Genomic DNA, 18,857 nt, shown 5'->3' with positions numbered 1-18,857 from the left:
ATCAAACAATCCAATTTGTACTCCTGGTTAAAAGGTCTTTTTATTCAATATCACTATGATTTTGCATGAGTTATCTGGAAATCAGGAATGCATTTTTAGATAAAAAACAAAACTTTAAAATCCTCCTCCTTTCTTAAAGTCTAAAATATTAACCTGAAACTGGGTTTTGGTGGATTTTTCTGTTTTTTTTTTTTTTTTTAATAAAAGTATTAAAATATATTTGTTTTAGGGTCTTTTTCTTTTTTGGTCAAATCTTTGTTCTTCCCTGGTGGCTCAGAGGTTAAAGCATCTGCCTGCAATGCGGGAGACCTGGGTTCGATCCCTGGGTCGGGAAGATCCCCTGGAGAAGGAAATAGCAACCCACTCCAGTATTCTTGCCTGGAGAATCCCATGGAGAGAGGAGCCTGGTGGGCTACAGTCCACGGGGTTGCAAAGAGTCGGACACGACTGAGTGACTTCACTTTCACTTTGAGCACCTACTAAGTACAGGTCCTGTTCTAGAGCAGGACAGTGGTAAGTAACTCAAATCAAACCTTTGAAGAGCTTGGACATCCACAAGTACTTTTAATAGATGAGAATGCTGCAAAGTGCTAAAAGAACAAGGTAAGTTCTATATATTTAGTGAACTATTATATATCATAGCACAACTCTGTTGGATATTAAGACTTCATCTTAGTATTTTCCCACATTGCTTATGTAGTATGCAAAGTGCTAGAACAACAAGGTTAGTAAGAAATGAGAGTGACTGGGCTCCTTTATCTGGGCAGGTCAGGAAAGGTTTCTCTTACCTGATGTTTGGGGCTGAGATTTAAACAGCAAGAAGCCAGCCCGGTAGAGTTGGGGATTCCCTCCCCAGTGCCCTCTATCTTCCAATCGGAGGCCACACTTACCCTTGGTGGGATTGTCTTTTCTCCTCTGTAAAATTAAGCTGTACATCTTTTCATTCCTGCTTCACTGTTATTCTCCAGGCAGTAAAGTCCCATCTACCTAGTGGTGAACTGTGGCTCCTCTCCTACCTCTGGCATAACTCAAACCCTTTCTATGTCTCTGACCCCCTCCCCAACTTTTTAAATGTGAATATTAATTTCCTCTCATAGCTGCTTCACTCCATGTGTGTGTACAAAAGCAGCCCAGGGTCTGAATGGTTCTTCACATTTCTTTACAGGGCTCCTTAAGGTAATACCTTACCTATGCAGCACTTCAGGGTTCACAAAGGACTGATATATTTTTTCCTTACCACCTGCTGGTGATCAGCTTAAGGAATCAGAACTTCAGGCACCAATAGTTAATTTGGGTATTTTGCCCTGTGGAAGTAAACTACTGATTCTCAGTAGGCACTCTGCTCAAGTTTGCTCACTGAGCTCAGGAGGGTGGAGTCCAGAAGGGCAGCCTTCTCAGCCCCAGTTCTCTGGAAGGGAAACAGGAAGCTAGCTAACATTTCCTGAAGCCTACCTGGTACAGGAGTCCTCAGGCAGAGGTTTCTACTCTGTCATTTTAACCTCAGTGAGCACTCAGGTCCTAAGCTTTTGCTCTACTGCTAATTGTATCCAGTCCATAGGTGTTAGTCACTTAATCGTGACTGACTCTTTGCAACCCCATGGACTATAGCCCACCAGGCTGCTCTGTCCATGGGATTTTCCAGGCAAAAATACTGGAGTGGATTGCCATGACCTTCTCCAGAAGAATCTTTCCGACCCAGGGATCAAACTCAGGTCTTCTGCAATGCGGGCAGATTCTTTACTATCAGAGCACCAGGGAAGCCCTCAATAGCAAGTTATAACGGGAAAATGGATGACTCAAGATTGTTCTTTTAAAATTTACAGAACTGTTAACAAAGTAAGTTCACTAAACTAGAAAGGAAAATGTAAAACTCTGGGAAGAGTTCAACTGGTTAACTTTCTTAAATTAATCCTGTCTCCCTCACACCCCGTCCTAAGATGGCTATCTTGCTTCCTCTTCCCCTCAGAAAATAAATGCAGGAAAGAACTCCCAGACTCACGGCATTGTGTCCTGGTCTCCTCACCATGGCATCTGCCTTCCTCCTGTCCACGCACAAGTCTGCCTAAAGTCAGCTCCAACTCTGGCACCAGATTCTATCTCCTCTTGGCTGTTCGAGAACAGAGGATCAGCACTTCTGCCCTCTCCCTCCTACACCCTTCATATTCTTTATTTGACCATCTTATTTCTCATAGTTAAAAGGAAAAAGTTCTCTCAATCCCACTCAATTCCCTTAGCAGTCACCACCCCACTTTCTTTCTTTTGTACCAAAACTCCTCCAAAGAATTGTCTGTATTCATGTTTTACAATTCCTCTCCCAAACTGCTCCCATGGAGACTACACATGACTCCAAGTTGATCAGTCTCACAGTGAACTCATCTTACTCAGCCTACCACAGTTATTTGGTCACTCTCACTTCCTCAGGATGCTTTCCTCACTTGGCTTCCATTTCCAGGCACTGTGCTCTTGGTTTCTGTGCACGACAGTGGCCACTCGTCCCTAGGCTCCTTTGCTGGCTCGTCTTCTCCCTGACTTACGTTCAAGGGCTCAGCCCCTCAACCTCTATGTTATTTCCAGTCTCCCTCCATTGAGAATCCCACCCATCTAGGTACCAACCACTCCCAATTTTATATCTACAGTCCAGACTTCTATCCAAAGTCCAGAGTTGTATAGTATGTTCAGCTTCCTAATCAACATCAGCCATGGAGCTCTAATAGGCACTTCAACCTCAACATGTTCCCAACCAGGCTCCTGACCATCTTTCCCCACCACCAGCTGTAACCTCACCACACCCCCTCACATTAGCTGACTGCAACTACATTCTTCGGTTGCTCAGAAAAAAACTTTGGGGGCAGCTTTAGCTACTCATTCCCTCACACCCCACATCCCCTCCATCAGGAAATCCTATCGGCCTTACATTCAAGTGTATCTAGAATTGCCCATCCACACTACCCCCACTGATACCACCCATCCCTTTGAGCATCAGTATCTCCCCTTGCTCACCACAGTAGCCCCTATTTCTGTCCTTGTCTTCCTGTCATCTCAGCTAAACAAAGAACAATCTCCCTGAAAATTTGGGCAGAGCAGTTCAGGGCTCCCCATTTTACTCTACAGCCAAGCCCTTCCAATGCCTCTTTGGCTAAGGCAATCTGGCCCCCACTCTCCTCCTTCCCTTCTAACCACATTGGTTCCCTTGCTGCTTCTCCAACATATCAGATACGTTCCAACCCTGGGGCTACTACTCCAGCCTGGTCCCTCTGCCAAGTGTATCCTTGCCCCAGACATCTATTTGGATGAATGACGCCTTCACCTCCTTCAAGTCTTCTTTCAAGTCTCACCTCCAAATGACACCTTCCCTGGCCAGGTACTTCCCAGATTTAGTACCTCAACGTGCATGTCCATTCCTGCTCTACATTTTTTTTTTTTAATTTTATTTTATTTTTAAACTTTACATAATTGTATTAGTTTTGCCAAATATCAAAATGAATCCACCACAGGCATACATGTGTTCCCCATCCTGAACCCTCCTCCCTCCTCCCTCCCCACACCATCCCTCTGGGTCGTCCCAGTGCTCCAGCCCCAAGCATCCAGTATCGCGCATCGAACCTGGACTGGCAACTCGTTTCTTGCATGATATTCTACATGTTTCAATGTCACTCTCCCAAATCTTCCCACCCTCTCCCTCTCCCACAGAGTCCATAAGACTGTTCTATACATCCTGCTCTACATTTTTTCCTGAGAGACTCAGTAAGTTTTAACATACCATTTACTTATTTCTTACATTTAGTATCTCTCTTTGGTAGAAAATTAACTTAGCAAGGGCAGAGAGCCATATCTACTTTGTTTACTGATATGTCCAAGACAAGACATATCCTGTCCATGGGATCGCAGAGTTGGACACAACTGAGCGACTGAACAACATGTCCAGGAAAATGTCCAGCACATAGTAGATGGTTAGTAGTTTCTGAATGACAAACCATGCTATACAGATTAACATAATAAATTGGAATCATCTTAATGGAATCATCTTTAGAAAATCACTTGGGAAAAAAGTCAGTGTTGTAATTTTTTTTTAATTTTTAGATTAAAACAATTGGTCAAAACTTCCACAGAGTCAAAATGCTACATGGGTTAAAATGATGACATAAAATACCACAGTAAAAATACCCTGTGTCCACCAAACCATCAGATACTTTACACAACTCATCATAAGTCCTATGCCCACTAAACAGATGAGAAGACCGAGTCTCAGGATATTAAGTACTTACCAAAGTCACAGAGCTAGTCTGTGTTGGAAATAGGATTTGAACTTGTCTATATGCTTCTACTCTTGCCATTACTCCACCCTCACTTCCTACCTCACTGAAAGACTCTTCCTAGTAGATTTTTTAAATAATTGGTTACATAGGGATGAGAATTACTCACCATTTTCCTGTTAAATTTCTCCACTATGACTGAAGTTTGTCACTGACGACATCTGAAAAGCTGAAGAGTTCAAACAGCACATACACACACTGGTAAACTCTGCTACTGGACAAGATGGGCTATGCCAACCAGCAGCAGCTGGCTTGCAAACAACTGTCCTAAAACTACAATTCTCTAAGCAGTAAGCAACCTCTCACTATCCCCATCATTTCCTTCTCCTCTTAGTTCCTCACCAAAACAGATGATATGAAACTGATGTCAGTCTTTTTACTTGGATTTTAGAGATAAATAGGTTTTTTTTTTAATTTAGGTATTAAATGAACATATTTTAAGTAGCAATTAACATGCCCTAGATGGCAAGCAAAATAAGGCCCCTGAGAGTTGTCCACATCCTAATCACCTTACATGGCAACAGGAACATTGCAGCTGTGATTAAGGACCCTGAAATGGGAAGATTATCCTGGACTATCTGGGTAAATGCATGTAATTACAAGGGTCTCTGTAAGAAAGAGGCAGGAGATACGACAATGGAAGCAGGTGCTGGGGTGATGCCAGTGCTGTCAGGAGAACCAAGGAATGAACCATGGAATGCCAATAGCATTCCCAAACTGGAAGAAGTGGGGAATGGATTTTCCCCTCCAGCTCCCCTCCTGCTAACACCTTGATTTTAGCCCTGTGAGACCCACTTCCAGACCTCTGACCTAATGTATTGTCTTAAGCCACTAAACTTGTGGTAATTTGTCACAGCAGCAATAGGAAACTCATATAGCCTAGAAATAGTGTCATAAAAATGCTGAAGTCTCTTGATTCAACTAGTGCGGATTCTGCTTATACCTACATTAAGGAAGCCATTAGAAAACTGAGAAGCAGGGAACCACAGAAAGGTCTTAACTGATTCCAGTATTCAGCTTGGCACTCAATAGAGAAGAGACCACAGACTCCCACCGCCCTGCCCCTCCCTCCTTAACAGAGGTAACATATTGCCATCACCAATGTTCCACTATTGATGGGGACCCAGCAGCCCCAGTGCCCACACAAAGAAACCCTAAAAAGAAATAAAATTAGTTACCTGTTTGAGTCATGGATAAAAACCTGCAAAAGGCAAGATCAGTTCACCTGGCAGTTTTATGAAAGAAAAAAGAGCCACAAAGGAACCTCAGATTGTGAGAATAGCTTTTAATTTTAAAAGAAGTGAAGCAATAAATCATCCATCTCTCTTTCCATCACAGGCAAATAGTCTCCCAAAACATTTGAGATATTTCAAACAACAACTGTGACTAGTGCAAAATAAACACCGATTCTTCAGGAACCAACCAAGCAGATGGGTGCAGGCCACAGGCTCAGCCTCCGCGGAGGCCAGGCGGAGCGGCCAGATGTGCACATTTATTTCAACATGCCCGGCCCTGGACAGATGAAAACAGTGGGAGGGGAAACCACAAGAGAATGTTGCCCAAAGTGAAACAAACCTGCCCAACACCCTCATGTGGCTAATATCCTTGGCACCTGGAAGATGCTTTAAAAAGAAACCCAAAGTCAGCAGCTTTTAGGCAAAACTGAAGGAACAGGGTTTGGGCTCACGTGTTTCTGGTTTTCATTTGGGGTCTTCTATATACATATATTGGTGCTTAGGTAGAAAAGTCTGCTTTCTAGAAGGCATTCTGTAGCTCACAGTGCTCCCGACTCCAATGAAAATGTTTGTGCTGCTTCTCTATGGATGCTTTGCAGAATTACCTTCCATGCCCACGTGATCTCCACTACCTCCCCCGCACCACCTGACCCAGAGGAGCGCTGTCCAACAGAAGTGCAACACGTGTCTAATTTCAATCTCTTTTGGTAGCCACATTAAAAAAAGATTAAAAGGAAGTGAAACTTTATCAATGTCTTGATATGTCTAAAATACTGTCATTTAGCACACAGTATAAAATATTGATGCAATATTTTGCATTCTTTCTGGTATTAAGCCTTCCAAATCTGGTATGCATTTTCTGTCTACAGCACCACATTTCCAGTCATAAGCCACATGTGGCCATGGATGACTGTGTTGAATCACATGGGTCTACAGAATCATAACACAAACTCTTCCAGGATGATCTACTGAGTAGGGAATCTCTGTGGCACTGCCTGGGCGATCTTATACACCAACTTAAGGGTACAGAAGCTTGTTCTGTAACATAGAATTTTCGACCTTAGGTAAAGCATAGAATCACAATTTATCTAGCCCTGTCCCCCCATCCTGCTTCCCACACCAGCCATCTCCCCACATGGATGATGTGATGTAGCAACCGTGATGCCTACCAGATGAAAAGAAGACATCATTTCTGTGGTAGAAAAACTTACTTGAGGATCACAGCTATAACTGAATTAGAATAAGATAATATTCCATAAAGGTTACAGAGTTTAGCTGAAGGTAGTTCTGATGTTTTTCAGGGCAAGATGTGCTGTAAAGCAGATTTTTCATCTTTGAGGAAAAAGATAAAGGTAACAAAATACTGACTGGGAAGTGGAGAGGGAAAAAAAAAAAGAAAGTAATTACCCAAGAAACTGGGACTAGAAGTTGGGGTGGGGACACTAAAAACAAGACAAGTTCAAAAGTGGGATGTGTGAGCTATTAGAAACATAACATCTAACCTCTATGTGCCCTCACATCTCACATGTGTGACCATAGTAGCAAATGTAGGAAAATAGAATTGAATGTTAGGGCAGAAAGGGACTCCTGAGCTTATCTGGTCTAACCCACTCATTTTAAGGAAAAAGGCCCGGGGAGATAAAGCAACTCGGCCCCATGTCACTTAGAAGCAGAGTCAGGCTACAAATCCAGGTGCTCTCACTATAGATTGCAGGTAAGGCTCCATCCAGTTCAGGTGAAGGAACCGATGATGTTGGGAGGAACAGGCTACTCCCTACAACCCACAGTGAGCACAGGGGAATGGCAGACACATTCTCTTGTAGGTGGGAGAAAACAGCCAGTCAATTCAAAATATTAAAGCAATGTTGACATAAAATGGCATTCATATGGGACTCTTCCTAATAGTTCTGTTTGCATACTTTTTCTCCCCTAGAAAAAAGAATCCCAATATGAATTAAACTGGATTTCTAATGAATTATGTGGGCATTTAGATCAACTAACAAAACAAGAACCTTGATATGCTGTACGTTTCAAGACACATTCATCAGGATTTTACACAGATGGGTATCAAAAGATATTTACAGGAAGAAAGTGCTCTCTTTCACGTACACACACACACACACACACACACACACAGAGTGAGAATTTCACAATTACACCACCGCCTAAGACAGAAGATTCCTAACAGGTTGATGACCAGTTGACAAAATACATTATTCCAGTTTTCGGTCATAAATCATCTCACCTACATACATGTATAAAATTAAGCAGTATATTCCAGACTGATTCCAGGGAAGCCTGCCTTGAACATATTAAGATACACATATTAATACATTTATAAGCATGAAAGAAGACTGATATTTGCTCCAGTTTTCCCCAACTCACAATCTGAAATAAAGAAGAACACATATACAAAACTTTGCCTTGTATAAATAGCCCTTTGTTGTGTGAGGCAGAAAAAAAAGGCAGTCATATTCTACTTTCTTATGATGTGTTTAGGTATCAAAAGGGCTGAATTTCTTTTTCTACTTCATGAATTAAACAATATGTAGCCTAAAACCATATATACTGGCTTGAAACCATTCATTCTGCAAAGTTTTATTATAAAAGTTTTTAATTTGTTCAGAATACACATGCTATTTTTGTCCACATTTCAATCCAAAGCCCCAGTCACCCTCCCACCCTCCAGGAAGGGCCTTCACTTTGTAACTGCAGTCAAAAGAAGTCATTTTCACGTGTGTTCATTATTCTGTGATCCTCAGCCCTAAGGAGACTGGATTTTGTAAAGCTGATTAGTGTGGGGGTTTCCGGGAGAGCCAGGGACTTGTGTCACCGAGTGGGGCTACTTTAGGATGTCTGAGACAATGTGAAAAGGTGACCCCAGTGGGCAGTTTAGTAGAGAGTTACTGCACCGTGAGCTCCCTCCCTCTGCCAATCTCATTTGTTCCCAAACTGAAGAAACATCAGGAGAGAAGAGAAGCACACTCTACTAGCCACACTGGCCCCACACTGCCTGCTGCTCTCCAGAGGGTCAGCGTATCAGATCTCACCACATTCTCAAAGTGCACCGGGAAAGGAAGAGCAGACTCATCACACCACTGTCAAGAGAAGGAAAGTGAGATGTGGGGGGGATGAGGGGACTTTCCCAGCCATGGGCAGCACCCAAGTCCCCAGGCCTCAGGCTCCACATCCTTCACTCACAAGCCTAACAGATCTCCCATGAGAAGGCCCCTCAGTCATAACCAGAATCCTGACTGTTCATAACACACATCTCATAATTCAGTTTCTGGATTTACAGAATTGTGAAATTCTGTGCTTAATTTCACCCCGTTGCTTCTACTTTATTTTCCTACAGTTTCCAGAAAGATCCTTTCTAACCAACCAAAAGCATGTTAAGCAGGCAGCAATAAGTCCTTTTTTATTTGACTGCACAATCTGAAATAGAAAGTCCAGAGACCCTAGCATTCGGTATAGAGCAGTAGAAAAATTAGAGACTGCTGTTCAAAATTAGAGACTTTTTCATCACATCTGAAACTCTGATCAAATCCCAGGTTGCAACTGAAATACTGAAATGCCAAAATGGAAATGATGGTCTTTCATAGCATCACAGAAACTTTCTTTGCATCTGAAACCTTTAAACTGCTGATGATCACACTATTGGTCATGGCAGAGAAGCAGTGGAGGCAAGTCAGGAGGTGATTAGCCAAGGGCAGAGATGAAATTCTGCCCCAGAAAACACAGACATGGAGGCAAGTGACGAGCTGGGGGATGAGGAAATTACGGACATATTTGGGACACTTATCATGATTCCAGGGAGTTGTCATGTGTTATGGTAAGAAGAGATCAGCTATTTTAACTAACAACACACGTGCCTATGCCTTAGCGGGAAGGGCTGCTGAGAAACAGAATTCATCTACTTTTGGCAGAGAAAACACTGCTGCTGGGGGCATCTGCGTTCATATCACCAAATGTCACAAGTCCAAGTGAATTCTAGACAGCACTGCAACGGCCCTTCTAATGCTGGAAAACCTAAGTGGGGAACTAATTTTTTTTTAACTGTTCCTGAGATATAGTTTCTTTAAAATATTTACTTGCTTTTTCAACTATTTTAACCATGAGAAACCAACTCGTCACAGCTTTTCTAGTTGACTATAAAGGTTTCACACTCTCAGTCTCACTCTCACACACATTCATACAATTGTATTATGCATTTTGATATGATTAAATTAAAAATATCTTTCATTGCTGATGTTCTAATTGACTATACACAGAGAGATCAGAAGGTGTGTCATGAAAAAAATTATGTCACAAATAGAGCTCAGCCCAGTTACTGATTTTCGATATGAAACCAAAGTGGGCTTTTGGTTTATGGTGGGTGAGGCTACACAACTGGCCCTACTGGTTTCTCTGGGGACCACTACCACTGACCCCAAAGCAAAACACGGGGTCTGGCGGCACTTCCCGTTTTCAGTGTGCTAGTGGGGATTCCCCCGCCAGGGATATGAATGCTTTTTAAAAATCATCTTCTTCTTAAACATTTATAAAAAGAAAAACTATCTACAGTAGTGTATTATCACTAATAGAAATTTCCTCCCAGTTCTACTTTAGAAGGCGTCAAATGATGTTCTTTAAATAAACTATAAATACCCCACGTATTCCCTCATGTCTGGCTGTCCCAACCTCCTTTTTTTTTTTTTGGCAAATTAAAAAGGCGTACGGCTTCTTCTTGCCAATGTGTACATCTGAGGTTTAGCTTGGTATCCTGCGGTAAAAGTACATGTAGCCCAGGTCTTTAGGGGGCCTTTCTGAGGCACAAACTTTGTGGTCATTGTAGATCACCCATCTGAAAACAAAACACAGAAGCGAGTGATGGATTTCAGTCAGTTCTAGGAAACCGCAGAAGAAAGTTACTGCACCATACTTAAAATAATCAAGATGTTTTAAGATAAACCAAACTCAAGTCTATTGCATCAAAGGAAACAGAACGTTGGCAGAAAGCTACACTGCTCTTTATTCTCAATTCAATCAAGAAGGAGCTCCTAAAGGAGCCTCCAAGCATTGCCATCTGCAGACGTCCCTAGACGGCCTCAGAAATGGAGTCAAAGACATATGTGGCTGTTTCAGTCATAAATAGACATGCAGTGAACAATTATACAACCATTAAAATGTCTTCAAATGATATTTGGTAGAGTGAGAAAATAATATAATATGAAGTGGAGAAAAGCAGATTACAAAATTGTACTTACTGTGTATGAACTTCAAGCTTTTAGAAAAGTTGTAAATACATACATATGCGTGTATACAGACAAACACATACCCTCTTCCCATTAAAAATAGTAAAACAGAAATGTATCAAAACAGAGACTATGGTTCTCTCTCTGCTTCCAGACAACATGTTCTTCATATGATTTTGTATCTTACAAATTCCTTATGATGAAATTCACGGATTTTTCTATTCTAATTAAGCTATTTTTCTTAAGACATATTTTTAAAAGAGCTGTCATGCTTGGTAATAAAATGAATTCACTATAAATTAAGTTCCTGTGCTCAACTATTTTACAAATCAAGTTGAGAAGCCAAGACTTAAATGACAGACGGAAAAGGACCACAGTGGATTTCTGGCTGGAGACCAGTCACTCCTGCAGCAAGAGGTCAGGGTTCTACCAGGAGAGGCCAAGGTTATGTGGTTCTTCAGTGTCCATGTGGCCAAGCACTGCCTCAAGCAGAGCTGACCCACAGGACAGGCCACTCAGTGGGAGTTCAAGGAAGGGAAACCAGGGGGGCCTTGAGGGATCCAGCCCAGGAAGAAGACTCTGAAGAGAGCAGCAGCCTGACACCCCACAACTGTCTCATTCCCAGCTCACCACACCCCTCACAATTCTTGAAGCCAAGGCTACAACAGGGCGAACACTAGGTGTTAGAGCTGCCAGACAGAACACAGGGTACCCAGTCAAATCTGAGTATCATATAAGCGACAAGTACTTTTTTAATATAAGGATGTCCCATGTAATAGTTGAGACATATTTATCCTAAAAAGTTATTCATCATCTGAAATTCAAACGTAGTAGGGCATCCTGGTTTTCTGGCTTTGCTTCATTTTGTTGGCTAAATCTGGCGATCCTGCAGAGGTTCCAGATACAGACTCGCATTCTTCTGCGGGAAGCCTCTTGACTCTGGGACATCCCCCTGCTATGATGGTGAACAGTGGCTCTCAGCACCAGCTCTGACACAGCTGCAAAGGCCAAGCTGTTCAGCCTCTCCGAGCTTCAGGGTCTTGATGTATAAAATGGCTTTGAGAGTCTATCCCTACAAGACCACTGTGAGAACCAAATGCCATGACACACGAGACACCTAGCCGAGTGCCTGGCACGTAGCAGGTGCTCAATAAAACAGCTATCATTTTACCTTCTTAAAAAGACTCACCTTCCTTCCTTTTTAATGTGACAAACGTAGTGGCCACTCATTGTAGACGTTCCCATGTGACTGATGAACGCAAATAATTCATACACTACGGAAGAGGAAACAACTCAGTTACTAGGCAGCATTTCTAGAAATAAATAGCACTTCTGTTCAGAATTTAATGCCAAGGAGAATGGAATCCAGCAACTGTTCAGACTTAAAAACAAAATGTATTTAGTTGCTAGGCTGAGAACACATACACACACCCGCAACGTGACAGTAACTTCAACCTGCAAATCATAACCAAACAGGACATAGGAGAGCTGACAGTAAGCGCCTGTCTGAAAAGGGATTAAAAACCCCACAGCCCAGTCTGGTGGCAAGCACGTGGGTCTAAAAGGGTGGTCCTGGCTCCATCACCTCCACGCAGCATGAGGGTGGAGAAGCTGAACTCCTTTCTTCACAGAAATGCAAAATCCACCCACTTTACAAGGCTCTATGAGGCTTAAATGAGCAATTCAGACTAAAATACCACAGAAATGTCAGGATTCAGAGGAAGAAAGCAGATAGCTGTTATCATTTATAGACAGGGATAATGCTCAGAATATACATCCTGTGATATTTGACTTGCTCATTATGATAAACCAAATGGGACCAAAATTCAGGCTTCACGCTTTCTGAACAAGGAGATATATAGTCTCTTGGAGCCTGAGATGGACATTTATTCTCTAACAAATACCTCCTGCCATCTAGCACAGATGCTGTACCAAATCCATGGTGAACGAATTTCAGCTCATGCTCCCCGGCCAATCTGAGGTCTACACAACACCTTCACAACACAGAGTGGGTGTACAGACTGGTACTCGTCCATCTCCTCAAACCGCTATAGACTACGATGGGATAGGTACAGAAGCTGAGCGAGTGTTTATAATAGTTTGAGAGCACTATTCATGTCTGTTGAATCTAATGGAAAAAATGGGCTTGCCTATTCATTTTTTTGGTACTCAATTTTTGTTGTATTTTGCAAGGGTGTTGGTTCTGGACAGACCCTTTCCTTGCTGCTCCCTCTTTCATCCTTCTCCCCCTTGCTGTTTACCAGGACTAATCCATGCATTCAGCTAGGAATCCTCAGTCAGTACCGTACACATTGCACACCTCCTCTCCGCAAACATTTTCCCAGGAAATGACTTTCTTTTGGTTGTCCAGATGCCTGACTTCTCTTCTTCCGGACTTTTAAACACTGATGACCTGGGGCTGTGACCTCAGACCTTTCTTCCTTCTATCTTCACACCTACCCCGCACATTCTCTCCCTCCCTCCCTTTTCAACTCTGTTCCCACCACCACCCTCCCTCTCCAAGTGTCTCATGGCATTAACTGGAATTATGTTCTTTTTCATTTCTGGAATGTTTACCACTGATGTATAGAACTACAATTGAATTTTGTATATTGGCCTGTTTCTTGCAATCTTGCTGAAGATTTATTTCCTGCAATCTTCCTGAAGCCATTTACTAGTTCTAATAGTTTTTAAAGTAAATTCCTTAGAATTTTCTATATACATGCATGCTAAGTCGCTTCAGTCGTTTCTGACTCTTTGCAACCCTATGGACTACAGCCGGTCAGGCTCCCCTGTCCATGGGATTCTGCAGGCAAGAGTACTGGAGTGGGTTGCCATGCCCTCCTCCAGGGGATCTTCCAGACCCAAGGATCGAAACTGAGCCTCTTAGGTCTCCTGCATTGGCAGGCAGGTTATTTACCACTAGCACCACCTGGGAAGCCCTTCTGTATACAAGACCAAGTCATTTGTAAACAGAAATAGTTGTACTTCTTTCTTGCCTATTTCTTTTTCTTGCTTAACTGCCATGGCTAGAACCTCTTGCACGATGTTAAACAGAAATACTGAAGTGGGTAGCCTTTCCCTTCTCCAAGGGATCGTCCCAAGTCAGGGATCAAACCCAGGTCTCCCTCATTGTAGGCAGATTCTTTACCAGCTGAGCCACCAGGGATGTGGGTAGATGCCCTTTATCAGATTGAGAAAGTTCCCTTTCATTGCCAGTTTGTTAAGCATTCTCTCCTCCCACCATTTCCTTCAAAATATACACAGAATCGACTACTACTTACCACCTCCACTAGTAACCCCCAATCCAAGTTACCAGCATCTCCTGTCTGAATTAGTACAATACATTCCATTCCTACCAGGGCTCCCTGCTTCCTCCCTTACCCCCTAGCGACCATTCTCAGTACGGCTTCAAAGCTCGCTCTTACACTGGCCCATGACAGCCCCCAACCTCCTCCCACTCTCCTGCTCACTCCACTCCAGCTCCTCCAGCCTCCTGGCTACTACTCAAACATGCACCAGCTACTCCTCTGACTGACAGAGAGGACTTCAAGCCCCACACCTACTGTTCCCTCAACCTGGAACTCTTCTTTCAGATGCCACATGATCCACTCCTCACTTCATAGAGGTCTCAGATCAAATGTCATCTCAGAGAGGCCTTCCTTATAAATAGCAACTCCTCCCCTCCTTCCACCCCACTCTCATCCCAACCTTTCTTTACTGTTGTCCATGGAGCTCAAAATAACACCGTATCACATATTTATGTGTGTATTTGTTCACTATCTCCTTTTACCCCAGGCTATGTCCTCCATAAGGACAATAAGTTTGTTTTGTTGGTGGGTTTTTTTTCATTATTATTATTATAAAATTACCAAATATTTATTTCACATGTCTGTTTTGTTTACTGGAATATTCCAGGCACAGAAAACAGTACATAGCATGTGGTAGGCCTGTCTTGCTCCACCCCATGTCCTGATTTGTTTTTATATCTTTTCATAAACCACCTATAAAAGTATACATTGGGGTATAAATCAGTGATATTTAAAAAGGAATGAATCAGAGAGGATTGCCTTTCCCATCATCAACTAAGTTTCTGTTGTTATCTATCACATTAACTGACAACTCCTCCCCTCCAACAAACAAAAAAACCAAAAGCAAAATATCACAGGTATGAAACAGAAAACCGACAAGAACAGTTGTGAATGAGAATCATTTTGCCTGGTACTTAGTGATGCAGAGACCTTGTCTGCCGTCCCCAGGATTCCCTAAGAACCCACACCACCTAGTAAACAAGAGTGAGTATGAGCTGAAACTTTTTCATGTTCCTTGACCCTGGTTGGTTTTTAAAGCTCCTTTGGAATAATTTTATATCAAATTCTAAATCTTCAGTTTCAGAGATTTGGGGCTGATCTCGCACTAGGTGGTTACCCTCTTAGAATCTTCATGAAATAAAGAAAGAACATGATCCCTCACAAGGAACTGACCCCCCCAAAGTGTGAGAGTCACTCAGTGCAGTTATGACCCCATGGACTACAGCCTGCCAGGATTCCCTGTCCATGGAATTCTCCAGGTAAGAATACTGGAGTGGGTAGCTGTTCCCTTCTCCAGGGGATCTTCACAACCCAGGGATCAAACCCAGGTCTTCCACATTGCAGGTGGATTCTTTACCATCTGAGCCACCAGGGAAGCCCCAAAACAACACCTTAAAATAATTGAACCAAATATTTAATGAGCACTTTCCAATAAACCAGGGTGATTTCAGTGAAATGTTGCTCAGATACCAACAACCCAGCAGGTTAACAAAACAGACAGAACAAACCCACACACTCCAATACAGCCAAACATGTCTTTAAGCCCCCAAAAGACATTTTCCCCTCTTTAGTTAAAAGCAATTAATTCACATGTATACTCAAAATCATAAAAACACAGAAAAAAGATTAGCACAAATCTTAGTCCTATAATTAAAATTAACTGTGTTTATCAATAGAAGCAATCACTCCATGCATTATTCAAGGCCTCCTGCTAGGAACCAATAGCAAAAGAGAGAGTCTCAATAAATTTGAAAAAATTCAACAGGTAAGAAATCTCAATTTATATCTGTTTCCAAACAGAACGTCAAGGTGAATAAACCAGACAGTGAAGCCACTGCTGATTCTTCTCCCGGTTGCCAGAGATCTCCCTCCAAAAAACAGCTTCATCACACTCTCAGAAAATACAGAGATCCCTTCTTATGTAGCTAGAAAAGGCATTTTAAAGCAAAGTAAATCATTTTTAAAATGTTGACTTTCAAGACTTCCCTGGTGGTCCAGTGGCTGGGACACCGTGCTCCCAATGCAGCAGGCCCAGTTCAGTTCCTGGTCAGGGTACTAGATTCTGCATGCCTCAACTAAGACCCAGCCCAGCCAAATAAATACATAAGACATTTTTTGTTGTTGTTGACTTTCAACAGGGACACTTTTACACTGTCTAGAAGAACTGGACAGAACTACCTAAACTACCATGTTCAACCTCTGGCCAGTGGAGTCCCTCTAACGAGTCAGAATTAAAGTGCCTGAAACTAGCATCCTTGGTCCCCACTCCCCTCTTCCAACAAACCTGTCCTTTTCTGAATTTAGGAACATGTCGCCAGCCTTTCTAATAAGAAGGATTTTTAATATCTAAATTTTACCACCCCCACCCAGAGTAATGGGGATTGTACTTGATTTTACTCTTTGAAAAAGAAAGCACTGTCAGGAAAATTAAATGCAAACTTGGAAAGTAAAAGAGGTAGGCAGAATGCTCTTTTGTATTGTTAGGTAGTTAGAATAGGAAAAAGGAGTCCAGAATGGCAGTGGCTAAAAGACAAAGAAGGGAAAAGCCAGCAAAAATAGAACAAAGGAAGGTCTGAGGAGGATTGGAGTGACAACCTCAGATAAACAGCCCTCCTGGCTAGCCCAATTTACATAGGGCAGGCCCAGGGGGAAGAGAAAAAACATGTAAAAAGAGTCAAAATTGGGTGGGAGGGGCTTCTCTTCTCTTCATGTCTTTTGGGTTGGCCAGCCCTCACACCTTGAGGATGTGTTTTCCTTTACTTTCTAAATAAAACTGAGCTGTAATACAGAGCTGTAATGCTGGTCCATCCAAGGAAACTACACAGAGCCGTAACACTGGTCTGTTCATTGCTTCAAATTTTTGTTGCAACGAAACAGAACTGAGGAAATCACACACTCCCCTGACGGTACCATATGGAGAAATGGCCACCCAAGGATTGTCTAGGGTAGGGACCAGCATACTATGATGCCACATAGGCCGAATCCAGCCCACAGCCTGTTCCTGTGCTGCCAGGGAGAAAGGAGAAAAGAGGGGGGACAAAAATATGAGATGACAAATGTAAGGCCCATGAGGCCTAAAACATTTACTATCTGGACCTTCAGAGAAAAAACGTGCAGACCCCTAGTCTAGGGTAATGAACTTACTTCCTCTCACCACTTACTACTGATTAAAGATTCCACACTTAGTGAAGTTACTTGTTAACTTGTAGATTTTTGTCTGGCAAAGATACCAAAAAGTTCTCTCTGGTGGAATATATACAAGCATGCCTCAGAGAGATTGTGGGTTTGGTTCCAGGCTATCACAATAAAGCAATTATTGAAATAAAGCAAGTCCCATGAATTTTTTTGGTTTCCCAGTGCATATAAATAAAAACTATGTTTTACATTATACTATAGCCTATTCAGTATGCAATAGCATATGTCTAAAAAAGAAATGTGCATATCTTAATTTAAAAATACTTTATGGATTGAAAATGCTAACCATCATCTGAGCCTTCAGCAAGTTGTAATCTTTTTGCTGGTGAAAGTGAACGTCATTCAATTGTGTCTGATTCTCTGTGACTCCATGGACCGTAGCCTGCCAGGCTCCTCTGTCTATGAGGACAGAGGAGTCTGTGTCTATGCCTCATAGTCTATGTCCTGGCCATAATACTGGAGTGCACAGCCCTTCCCTTCTCCAGGGAATATTACCGACACAGGGGCTCTGAAATATTGTCAGAATTACCAAAATGTGACACAGAAATACTAAGTGAGCAAATGCTGTTGGAAAAAATGGCTTCAACAGACTTGTTTGATGTGCCACAGCCACAAGCCTTCACTTTGAAAAAACCACAATATCTGTCGAACACATAAAAGAGAATCACATTAAAATGAGGTCTGCCTGTGCTGATGTGATTCCAGTTCTGTAAGGATTAAGCCATCAGCCACTGCAGACACCCTCTCCAAAGTATTCTTGGGACACTGATCTGCTTTTGATAGCAGACTGTAAAGTTTCCTTACCTTTTAAGTAATCTGTTGTAACTTTCTGTATTTGCTTTTCAAATCTTTTATTGTCACTTTGGTTCAATAAATAAGTATTGCTTCACACTAACCTATGATCCTATCTGACCAAGTGTTTTAAAACATTTGATTTCTTTGACAAAGTTCTTTTGACCTCTAGGTAACTTTGAGATGATTCCAAGGGCCCCTGAAACAACCCAAAGTAATTAGGTTCAATTGGTATGTTAAATTACATAGGAAGATATTGTCAAATAAGTGATGATAAACCTTAGGTTATATTATGTGGGTAAGATGGTGTGATCACTCACCTAGAGCCAGACATCCTGGAATGTGAAGTCAAGTAGGCCTTAGAAAGCATCACTACGAACAAAGCTAGTGGAGGTGATGGAATTCCAGTCGAGCTATTTCAAATCCTGAAAGATGATGCTGTGAAAGCACTGCACTCAATATGTCAGCAAATTTGGAAAATTCAGCAGTGGCCACAGGACTTGAAAAGGTCAGTTTTCATTCCAATCCCAAAGAAAGGCAATGCCAAAGAATGCTCAAACTACCACATAATTGCACTCATCTCACACGCTAGTAAAGTAATGCTCAAAATTCTCCAAGCCAGGCTTCAGCAATACGTGAACCGTGAACTTCCAGATGTTCAAGCTGGTTTTAGAAAAGGCAGAGGAACCAGAGATCAAATTACCAACATCTGCTGGATCATGGAAAAAGCAAGAGAGTTCCAGAAAAACATCTATTTCTGCTTTATTGACTATGCCA

General features: G+C 42.2%; 2 protein-coding genes across 20 annotated transcripts in view; one reads left to right on the top strand and one right to left on the bottom strand.

The window, feature by feature from the left end:
- PEX5L (peroxisomal biogenesis factor 5 like) overlaps positions 1-18,857 on the top strand; it is a 334,399-nt gene that overhangs the window by 303,340 nt on the left and 12,202 nt on the right. The window contains exon 15 of one of the 8 annotated variants that reach the window (XM_086395491.1): positions 1,967-1,988. The exons of the other annotated variants lie outside the window; for them this stretch is intronic. Coding sequence (XP_086251617.1) covers positions 1,967-1,973 — 7 coding nt within the window. The 3' untranslated portion in view covers positions 1,974-1,988. Of the gene's footprint in view, positions 1-1,966; positions 1,989-18,857 lie in introns of those variants that run through there. 8 annotated transcript variants of the gene reach the window in all.
- Positions 5,584-18,857, bottom strand: part of USP13 (ubiquitin specific peptidase 13) — a 130,788-nt gene continuing 117,514 nt past the window's right edge. For all 12 annotated transcript variants that reach the window (XM_086395315.1, XM_086395366.1, XM_086395271.1 and 9 more), the window contains 2 exons: positions 11,972-12,056; positions 5,584-10,391 (listed from right to left, as the gene is read on the bottom strand). In XM_086395315.1, coding sequence (XP_086251441.1) covers positions 10,298-10,391; positions 11,972-12,056 — 179 coding nt within the window. In that variant the 3' untranslated portion in view covers positions 5,584-10,297. The remainder of the gene's footprint in view (positions 10,392-11,971; positions 12,057-18,857) is intronic.

Source organism: Bos grunniens, chromosome 1 (assembly GCF_055505025.1).
Source record: "Bos grunniens cultivar Pamir isolate PY7600 chromosome 1, Bosgru_T2T1.0, whole genome shotgun sequence".
Lineage (NCBI taxonomy): Eukaryota > Metazoa > Chordata > Mammalia > Artiodactyla > Bovidae > Bos > Bos grunniens.
Note: the sequence above shows the minus strand (reverse complement) of the source record. Positions and strands in the feature narration are given on the sequence as shown.